The sequence below is a fragment of the Periophthalmus magnuspinnatus genome, chromosome 7 (assembly GCF_009829125.3).
Source record: "Periophthalmus magnuspinnatus isolate fPerMag1 chromosome 7, fPerMag1.2.pri, whole genome shotgun sequence".
NCBI lineage: Eukaryota > Metazoa > Chordata > Actinopteri > Gobiiformes > Gobiidae > Periophthalmus > Periophthalmus magnuspinnatus.
Window position 1 is genome coordinate 34,890,258 of NC_047132.1, and position 11,299 is coordinate 34,901,556.

At 46.6% G+C, this 11,299-nt stretch overlaps 1 protein-coding gene across 1 annotated transcript; it reads left to right on the forward strand.

The window, feature by feature from the left end:
- Positions 1-8,250: 8,250 nt before the first annotated feature.
- Positions 8,251-8,901, forward strand: LOC117373214 (acidic mammalian chitinase-like; the record flags this gene model as incomplete). Its single annotated transcript, XM_055222781.1, has 4 exons — positions 8,251-8,291; positions 8,359-8,399; positions 8,506-8,535; positions 8,697-8,901. Coding segments are annotated over exons 2-4 (254 nt in total), but the record flags the coding sequence as incomplete, so codon positions are not given.
- Positions 8,902-11,299: the final 2,398 nt, after the last annotated feature.

Sequence of the window (11,299 nt, forward strand, 5' to 3'; positions counted from 1 at the left end):
CGTTTCGATTTGCTGGTCCAGGGCGATACTTAATCTCAAAATTGAATACTGCCAATTCTGACGCCCACCATTGCTCTGCTGCACTCAAATTAGCAGTTTGGAGGTAATGTACTTAATTTGTCGCGGCGGCAATCCCCGAACCCGGTGGTGGACACCGGAAGTAAGGGATGCCGTCAAGCTGAAGAAGGAGTCCTATCGAGCCTTGTTGGCTCGTGGGACTCCTGAGGCAGCTGATGAGTACCGGCGGGCCAAGCGTGCCGCGGCTCGGGCAGTCACAGAGGCAAAAACTTGGGGTTGGGAGGAGTTCGGAGAGGCCATGGAGAAGGACTATCGGACGGCCTCAAAGAGATTCTGGCAAACCGTCCGACGCCTCAGGAGGGGGAAGCAGTGCTTCACCAACACTGTATACAGTGCGGGTGGAGAGCTGCTGACCTCGACTGGGGATGTTGTCGGGCGGTGGAAGGAATACTTTGAGGATCTCCTCAATCCCACTGTCACGTCTTCCGAGGAGGAAGCAGAAACTGGGGACCCAGATGCGGACTCGTCCATCACCCTGGCTGAAGTCACTGAGGTGGTTGGCAAGCTCCTCGGTGGCAAGGCTCCGGGGGTGGACGAGATCCGTCCTGAGTACCTCAAGTCTCTGGATGTTGTGGGGCTGTCTTGGCTGACACGTCTCTGCAACATCGCGTGGTGGTCAGGGACAGTACCTGTGGAATGGCAGACCGGGGTGGTGGTCCCTCTGTATAAGAAGGGGGACCGGAGGGTGTGTTCCAATTACAGGGGAATCACACTCCTCAGCCTTCCCGGTAAGGTCTATTCCAGGGTACTGGAGAGGAGAATCCGACCGATAGTCGAACCTCGGATTCAGGAGGAGCAGTGTGGTTTTCGTCCTGGTCGTGGAACACTGGACCCGCTCTATACTCTTCATCGGGTCCTCGAGGGCTCATGGGAGTATGCCCAACCAATTCAATTCAATTCAATTCATTTATTTTTGTAACGCCCAAAATCACAACAACAGTTGTCTCGAAGGGCGTTCATGTTTTGGTTGATGGGGGAAACCGGAGTACCCGGAGGAAACCCATCCAGACACGGGGAGAAACATGATAAACTCCACACAGAAAGGCCTGGTGACCCGGGGATCGAACCAACATTCTTGCTGTGAGACATGAGTGATGGCACTCAGTCACCGTGCCGCCAAGACACAAAAAACAAAACAACAGGAAGAATCAGACACAACAAGAAAAATCAGACACAACAGGAAAAATCAGACACAACAGGAAAAATCAGACAACATAAGAAATCGGCCAGGAGACCAGACGAGGAGGAGGAGAGCCGGGCGAGGAGGAGGAGAGCCAGGCAAGGAGGAGGTCCAACTGTCATCGGGGCATCTGAAAGAGATACACTCCACAGGGGGAGTGGGACAGGGGACAACATGTGAGGACAGGGGACAACATGTGAAGTCCACATGTGTTTTGTGGATCTGGAGAAGGCATTCGACCGTGTCCCTCGTGGTGTCCTTTGGGGGGTGCTCTGGGAGTATGGGGTCCGGGGCTCTTTGCTAAGGGCTGTCCGGTCCCTGTATGACCGGAGCAGGAGCTGTGTTCGCATTGCCGGCAGTAAGTCAGACCTGTTCCCGGTGCATGTTGGACTCCGCCAGGGCTGCCCTTTGTCACCGGTTCTGTTCATTATATTTATGGACAGAATTTCTAGGCGCAGCCAGGGGCCGGAGGGGGCCTGGTTTGGGAACCACAGGATTTCATCTCTGCTGTTTGCGGATGATGTTGTCCTGATGGCTTCTTCGAGCCAGGACCTGCAGCAGGCACTGGGGCGGTTTGCAGCCGAGTGTGAAGCGGCTGGGATGAGAATTAGCTCCTCCAAATCCGAGGCCATGGTTCTCGACCGGAAAAAGGTGGTTTGCCCTCTCCGGGTGGGTGGTGAGTCTCTGCCCCAAGTGGAGGAGTTCAAGTATCTCGGGGTCTTGTTCACGAGTGAGGGAAGGATGGAGCGGGAGATTGACAGGCGGATCGGTGCAGCGTCTGCAGTGATGCGGTCGCTGTATCGGTCCGTTGTGGTGAAGAAGGAGCTGAGCCCAAAGGCGAAGCTCTCGATTTACCGGTCAATCTACGTTCCTACCCTCACCTATGGTCATGAGCTCTGGGTAATGACCGAAAGGACAAGATCGCGGATACAAGCGGCTGAAATGAGTTTCCTCCGCAGAGTGGCCGGGCGCACCCTTAGGGATAGGGTGAGGAGCTCGGTCACACGGGAGGAGCTCGGAGTAGAGCCGCTGCTCCTACACGTTGAGAGGAACCAGTTGAGGTGGCTCGGGCATCTGCTCAGGATGCCTCCTGGACGCCTCCCTAGGGAGGTGTTCTGGACATGTCCCACCGGGAGGAGGCCCCGGGGAAGACCCAGGACACGCTGGAGGGACTATGTCTCTCGGCTGGCCTGGGAAAGCCTTGGGGTTCCACCGGAGGAGCTGGAGGACGTGTCCGGGGTGAGGGAAGTCTGGGAGTCCCTGCTTAGACTGCTGCCCCCGCGACCCGGCTCCGGATAAGCGGAAGAAAATGGATGGATGGATGGAGGTAATTTATCCATTAAATTACCTCCAAACTGCTAATCTGAGTATTGTCAGCAAAGATTTTATTTGACGATGATAGGGACAGTTGCGTTAAGTGTAGTGTAGTGGCAGTCCTGCAGGCCAGGGTTTCAGAGTTAGAAATGCGGATCCGCTCATTGGAGGCTCTGACCCCGAGTTACAGTCAGGTAGCAGCAGTAGGGACCGTGGACCGTAGTAGCTTTAGCGTAACTAGCGAGACTAGCCCCCCAGCGCAACCCGTGCAGCCCGGATCAGACCAGGACAGGTTTGTGACAATTAGAAGAAAGCGTAGGACAGGCCAGGGACACAGGGCTGAGAATAGGACTGTAGAAGACCAGGGACACAGGGTTGAGAGTAGAGAGCTCCCCGTCCAGAACAGGTTTGCTCCCCTGAACTGGACCCGGGACACAGTCATAGGGAGCTCCATAGTCAGGGACGTGGAACTGCGTGCAGCTTCCACGCAGTGTTATCCTGGAGCCAGACTGGGTGACATCGAGGGGAATCTTAGGCTTTTAAAGAAAAGTAAGAATAGGTACCGCCGGATCGTTATACACGCGGTGGGTAACGATACTCGGCGCGGTCAGTTAGAGGTGGTTAAGTTACAGATAGCTGCAGTCTGTGAATTGGCTAAGTTGATGTCGGAGTCCGTGTACTTCTCTGGCCCCCTCCCAACCTACACCAATTGTGAAATGTACAGCCGCTTTTCAGCAGTCAACCAGTGGTTGACCAATTGGTGCCCGCAGAATGGTGTCGTCTTCATAGATAATTGAAAGGCATTTGAGGGGAAGCCTAGGCTTATACGTAGAGACGGCATCCATCCCACGCAGGCTGGCTCCGCCCTGTTAGCTCAGAATATGATTGCTAGTCTAGATTGACCAGGTAAGACTAGCACGCAGAATAGCTCAGGGAAGCACAGTGATAGTGACGTTAGGGAGCAGATTAGACCAGTGAGGCACAGCTTAGTCAGAGGGAACAGCTCCAAACAGACAGAGACTGTGTGTGCCCCACGTGCCCCACGTACAAAAAGCACAAAAAAACACCTCTAAACTCTGACAAGGAAGCTGTCAGATCTCATAACTTAATAAAAATAAATAAATGTGCCGCAAACAATCAAAATGATAAGTGTGTAAAATGTGGACTGCTAAACATCAGGTCTCTTTCCTCCAAATCTCTTTTAATAAATGAACTAATTGGCGACCTTAATATTGATCTGTTAGCCCTAACTGAAACATGGCTTCGGGAAAATGATTATGTTAGACTAAACAAATCTACACCATCAAGTCACATGAACTTTCAGAGTGCCCGGAGCACAGGTGGAGGTGGTGGTGTGGCTGTCATCTCTCATTCCAGTCTAATTCTCAGCCCCAAACCCAACTATACACACCTCTCCTTTGAAAGCCTCGCACTCTCCATTACGTGCCCCAATTGGAAAAACCAAAAAGCTGTTATATTTATAATACTTTATCAACCTCCTGGCCCATATGCCGAGTTCCTGACAGAGTTTTCTGATTTCATTTCAAGTTTAGTCTTGAACTGGTAAAGGATTGTTATAGTTGGAGATTTCAACATACATGTAGATAACGTCAGTGATTGCCTCAGTAATGCTTTTGGTGCACTCCTGGATGGGATCGGTTTCACCCAGAGTGTGAATAAGCCGACTCACTGTCACAATCACACTCTAGATCTTGTTCTAACCTACGGTATTGAGATTAATGATCTAATTGTCCTTCCTCAAAACCCTGTACTCTCTGACCATTTCTTAATTACCTTTCAATTTATACTAAAAGACTATCCAGCCCCACAGAAAAAAACTATAATGAAAAGAACATTATCAGATAAATCGGTTACAGAGTTTAAAGAAATTATTGAGCCATTACTAAAAGATATGTCATGTGACAATGAAAATAATTTTAATCCAATTGTCACTGATCAATTGGTTGACAGAACAATGCTCACCTTAAAATCTGCTCTCGATGTTGTAGCTCCGCTAAAACAAAAAAGCATTAAACCAAGACCTCCGGCTCCATGGTACACGTTACAGCTCAGGACACTCAAACAACATGTGAGACGCACAGAGAAGCTTTGGCGCCGCTCGCGCTCTGAGCAGTCTCTGAAGGCATGGAAGCTCTGCCTGCTCACTTATGAGGCCGCTCTGCGGAAAGCCCGAACTAGACACTATTCGAATCTAATAGAAGTAAACAAAAATAACCCCAGATTTCTGTTCAGCATTGTAGCCAGGCTGACAAACTCCCACACTGCTAATGAGTCTCTTATCCCCTCGAACATTAGTTGTGATGACTTTCTTCACTTCTTCGATTACAAAATTACAACCATTAGAGACAAAATCAACAAAGATACTCCAAAAATCAGCTCTGAGCTAATCCAGTCTGTAATACCAATATCCTACATGGATCCTCTAATAATAATACATAAATTTACTCCTGGAGATTACCTCAGCCATCATGTCGTCCAAACCATCAACCTGTTTGCTCGACCCTATTCCAATCAGACTCCTCAAAGAAGCCCTCCCCCTAATAATAGATTCCATCCATAACATAAGAAATATGTCGTTAGAAAATGGCTACGTTCCTCAGTCCTTTAAGTATGCTGTGATTAAACCCCTTTTGAAAAAACCTAACCTAAATCCTGATGAACTAGTCAACTATAGACCTATCTCTAATCTTCCCTTCCTCTCAAAAATTCTAGAACGAGTTGTGGTGAAACAGCTCTGCTGCCACCTGCAGGACAATAATATATTTGAAAAATTTCAATCTGGATTCAGAGCTCACCACAGCACAGAGACTGCACTGCTTAAAGTAACAAATGATTTACTACTAGCTGCTGATAACGGGCTGGCTTCAGTCCTGGTCCTACTGGACCTCAGTGCAGCGTTTGACACCATTGATCACAACATTCTACTGCAGAGGTTAGAATGTGACATTGGAATCAGAGGGACCGCCCTCAAATGGTTTAAATCCTATCTATCAAATAGGTACCAGTTTGTTAGTATAAACCAGAGCACCTCTCCCTGTTCTAAAGTAGCCTGTGGTGTTCCACAAGGATCTGTGCTTGGTCCAATCCTATTTACTCTGTATATGTTGCCATTGGGAAACATTATCAGAAAACATGGCATTAATTTTCACTGCTACGCTGATGACACTCAGCTGTACTTATCAATGAAACCAAATCAGACTGATCAAATAGATAAACTCAGTGCCTGTGTGAAGGACATCAAAACCTGGATGACCTTGAATTACCTGCTCTTAAATCCTGAAAAAACAGAGGTCATTGTCGTTGATCCGAAAGGTCAAAGAGATTCTCTGTCAGACCAGATAATCTCACTCGACAATGTGAGTATAGCTTCTAGCCCTACTGTAAAAAATCTTGGAGTCCTATTTGATCAAAATCTCTCATTCACAGCCCATATAAACCTAGCTTGTAAAACCGCATACTTTCACCTGCGAAATATAACTAAAATTAGAAATATTTTACCTAAAAACGATGCTGAAAAACTCATCCATGCATTTGTTACTTCCAGACTTGATTACTGTAATTCTCTGCTCGCTGCCTGCACCAAAAGTACTATAAAGTACTATAAAGTACTATAAGGAGCCTCCAGTTGGTCCAAAATGCAGGAACTAAAAAAAGAGACCACATCAGTCCTGTACTAAAATATCTGCACTGGCTTCCTGTCGAGCTTAGAATCAAATTCAAAGTCCTCCTCCTGACATACAAAGCCCTAAACGGTTTGGCCCCATCCTATCTGCAAGATGCTATTGTCCCGTACCAGCCAAACAGAGCACTCCGCTCTCAGAATGCAGGACTATTAGTGGTTCCTAGAGTGTCCAAAAGTACAGTGGGAGGGAGAGCATTCAGTTACCAAGCTCCTGTGCTATGGAATCAACTCCCTGCTGATGTTAAACAGGCCCCCACAGTCTCTGTATTTAAGACCAGGCTTAAAACCTTCCTCTTCGGTATAGACCAGATTACATAGTGAGGGAGTTAGGGACAAACCCGGGATAAGATAAGCTGCAGTAGGAGTAACTAGCTGGGGGAAGTATGGCAACCTGAGCACTATCCTCTACTTTGTCCTATTTTCTCATCAGCAATGCTATTCACATGTTGTCCCCTGTCCCACTCCCCCTGTGGAGTGTATCTCTTTCAGATGCCCTGATGACAGCTGGACCCTCTCCTCCTCCTCGCCTGGCCCTCCTCCTCGCCTGGCCCTCCTCCTCGCCTGGCTCTCCTCCTCCTCGCCTGGCTCTCCTCCTCCTCGCCTGGCTCTCCTCCTCCTCGCCCGGCTCTCCTCCTCCTCGTCTGGCCTTCCTCCTCCTCGCCTGGCCGATTTTTCTTGTTTTGTCTGATTTTTCTTGTTGTGTCTGATTTTTCCTGTTGTTTTGTTTTTTGTGTGTATATCACGGTGGCTGAGTGGCAACACTCATGTCTCACAGCAAGAAGGTTTGGTTCAATCCCCGGGTCGCCCAGGCCTTTCTCTGTGGAGTTTTTCATGTTTCTCCCCGTGTCTGGATGGGTTTCCTCCGGGTACTCCGGTTTCCCACATCAACCAAAACATGTACGCCCTTTGAGACAACTGTTGTTGTGATTTTGGGCGTTACAAAAATAAATCAATTGAATTGAACCAGGACTGAATCAGAACTGAACCAGGACTGAATCAGGACTGAACCAGGACTTAACCAGTAAATCGAGAGCTTTGCCTTTCGACTCCTTCTTTTTCCTAAAAGGAGAACACAGTGACCTCATCACTGCAGACACTGATGCAACTGTCAGTCCTTCCCTCACTCCTCCACTTGAGGCAGGGACACTCCACCACCTGAACAGGGCACCACCTTTTTCAGGTGGAGAACCATGGCCTTGGATTTAGAGGAACTGATTTTCTTCCCAGCTGTTTCACACTCGGCACAAACCGCCCCAGTGCATGTGTTTGTATTAAGTTCATTCTCATATTTCAAACTTTTCCAAATTCTGGTGATGTTAAAAATGTACACTTTAAAATCAAATAAAATAAAATTTTAAAATAAAAGTAAAATATTTGATTACCATAAATATCAGAGGATTCATAGTTGGATATTTCCCTTTCAAATACTTACATCATAAAGTTTGTGATAAAAAATATCAGTTGTGATGAACCCTGGTCCAGAGCGAGATAAGGAGTTACATCATCATTTGATCGTGTTGGAGAATGGCAAAAGGACATCTTATCTGTGCCTTTATGACGTACTGACATTACAATGTGTATGTGTCTAAGTTAAAATATTCATATTTTTATGATTAAATGTTTATAATTAACTTAGTTTTATTATAAAATGGGAAGATCATATAACTTGACCTCTCTGTAGTTCCCTCTTAAAGGCAGAATCTGTGTAATACCAGAAGTAAACAATGTTCCTATGTGTCCACAACACAATACTGCACCGTCCAATTATCAGTAAATGCAAATAACTCCATAGGTTAATATGTCAACGAGCCCCATATAAGGTTCTGTGGCATTTCCAGTAAGCTTCAGTTACACTTTGTCCTGATCTTATCACACACACTTTGTCCTGATCTTATCACCCCCCCCCCCCCCCCCCCCCCCCCACACACACATATATATATATGCATTAACATAGCTTTAACCCCCTGATCACGTCCCTGCCACACACACCTGGACACGTCCCTGCCACACACACCTGTAAGTCTCCTGTAGTTTTATTTTCACAATATATTTGCGCTCACTTTTATCTCTAATTTTATTTCAGGCCAATCTTAAAAGGACACAACATGGCGAGGCTAATCACTGGTAAGTCATTGTTCTGAAATAATTAAAATTATTATTACTTTTTTAAATTTTATTTTATATTTAAGTTAAACTTAAAAACTTAACCAAATGCTTTTGTCTTTTCCAGGACTGATTCTGCTGATCTGCCTTCAGTTTGGTACAAACGTCCAACAGAACACTGAAAAACACAGTCACTAGACACTTTGTAAACACTTAATGTCTTAAAGGAAGACATTTACAAACAACTGAATAAGAATTGTATCATTTTATTTTGGTGCAGTAATAAAAACAAACTAATGTCTTTCTCTCGTTTCAAAGCCTCTTGTTCCAAACTTGTGTGTTACTACACCAACTGGTCCCAGTACAGACCTGGAGAGGGCAAATTCACCCCTCGAAATGTGGACCCAGATCTGTGTACACATTTGATCTACGCCTTCTCCATCATCAGCCCGTCCAACGAGCTCTCCACCTACGAGTGGAACGACGAGGTTCTGTACCTGCAGTTCAACGCCCTCAAAAACAGGTGAGTCCACAGTGAAATATGTGATTTAAATATAACTTATCAGACGTTACATAGGAATAGTAATGTGATGTGAGCAAGAGAAAGAGCGATGACCAGTGCTGTAACATAACAAAGTAAAAGTAATACATTTTTTTCAATTCAATTCATTTATTTTTGTAACGTCCAAAATCACAACAACAGTTGTCTCGAAGGGCTTTCATGTTTTGGTTGATGGGGGAAACCGGAGTACCCGGAGGAAACCCATCCAGACATGGGGAGAAACATGAAAAACTCCACACAGAAAGGCCTGGGCGACCCGGGGATCGAACCAAACCCTCTTGCTGTGAGACATGAGCCACTCAGCCACCGTGCTGCCTACACACAAAAACAAACAGGAAAATCAAACAACAGGAAAAATCAGACAAAACAAGAAAAATCAGCCAGGCAAAGAGGAGGGAGGGGGGCGGAGGAGGGCCAGGCAGGGAGGAGGAGAGGGTCCAGCTGTCATCGGGGCATCTGAAAGAGATACACTCCACAGGGGGAGTGGGACAGGGGACAACATGTGAATAGCATTGCTGATGAAAAAAAAGGACAAAGCAGAGGATAGTGCTCAGGTTGCCATACTTCCCCCAGCTAGTTATCTCCTACTGCAGCCTGTCTTATCCTGGGTTTTAATGTCCCTAACTCCCTCACTATATAACCTGGTCTATACCGAAGAGGAAGGTTTTAAGCCTGGTCTTAAATACAGAGACTGTGGGGGCCTGTTTAACATCAGCAGGGAGTTGATTCCATAGCACAGGAGCTTGGTAACTGAATGCTCTCCCTCCCACTGTACTTTTGGACACTCTAGGAACCACTAATAGTCCTGCATTCTGAGAGCGGAGTGCTCTGTTTGGCTGGTACGGGACAATAGCATCTTGCAGATAGGATGGGGCCATACCGTTTAGGGCTTTGTATGTCAGGAGGAGGATTCAATTCAATTCATTTATTTTTGTAACGCCCAAAATCACAACAACAGTTGTCTCGAAGGGCGTTCATGTTTTGGTTGATGGGGGAAACCGGAGTACCCGGAGGAAACCCATCCAGACACGGGGAGAAACATGAAAAACTCCACACAGAAAGGCCTGGTGACCCGGGGATCGAACCAACCTTCTTGCTGTGAGATATGAGTGATGGCACTCAGTCACCGTGCCGCCAAGACACAACAAACAAAACAACAGGAAGAATCAGACACAACAGGAAAATCAGACACAGCAGGAAAAATCAGACACAACAGGAAAAATCAGACACAACAGGAAAAATCAGACACAACAGGAAAAATCAGACAACATAAGAAATCGGCCAGGCGAGGGGGAGGAAGACCAAACGAGGAGGAGGAGAGCCGGGCGAGGAGGAGGAGAGCCAGGCAAGGAGGAGGTCCAACTGTCATCGGGGCATCTGAAAGAGATACACTCCACAGGGGGAGTGGGACAGGGGACAACATGTGAATAGCATTGCTGATGAGAAAATAGGGCAAAGTAGAGGATAGTGCTCAGGTTGCCATACTTCCCCCAGCTAGTTACTCCTACTGCAGCTTATCTTATCCCGGGTTTTAATAACCCTAACTCCCTCACTAAGTAACCTGCTCATACGCTATACCGAAGAGGAAGGTTTTAAGCCTGGTCTTAAATACAGAGACTGTGGGGGCCTGTTTAACATCAGCAAGGAGTTGATTCCATAGCACAGGAGCTTGGTAACTGAATGCTCTCCCTCCCACTGTACTTTTGGACACTCTAGGAACCACTAATAGTCCTGCATTCTGAGAGCGGAGTGCTCTGTTTGGCTGGTACGGGACAATAGCATCTTGCAGATAGGATGGGGCCATACCGTTTAGGGCTTTGTATGTCAGGAGGAGGACTTTGAATTTGATTCTAAGCTCGACAGGAAGCCAGTGCAGATATTTTAGTACAGGACTGATGTGGTCTCTTCTTTTAGTTCCTGTTAGGACTCTGGCCGCTGCATTTTGGACCAACTGGAGGCTCCTTATAGTACTTTTGGGGCAGGCGGCAAGCAGGGAATTACAGTAATCAAGTCTGGAAGTAACAAATGCATGGATGAGTTTTTCAGTATCGTTTTTAGGTAAAATATTTCTAATTTTAGTTATATTTCGCAGGTGAAAGTATGCGGTTTTACAAGCTAGGTTTATATGGGCTGTGAATGAGAGATTTTGATCAAATAGGACTCCAAGATTTTTTACAGTAGGGCTAGAAGCTATATTCACATTGTCGAGTGAGATTATCTGGTCTGACAGAGAATCTCTTTGACCTTTGGGACCAACGACAATGACCTCTGTTTTTTCAGGATTTAAGAGCAGGTAATTCAAGGTCATCCAGGTTTTGATGTCCTTCACACAGGCACTGAGTTTATCTATTTGATCAGT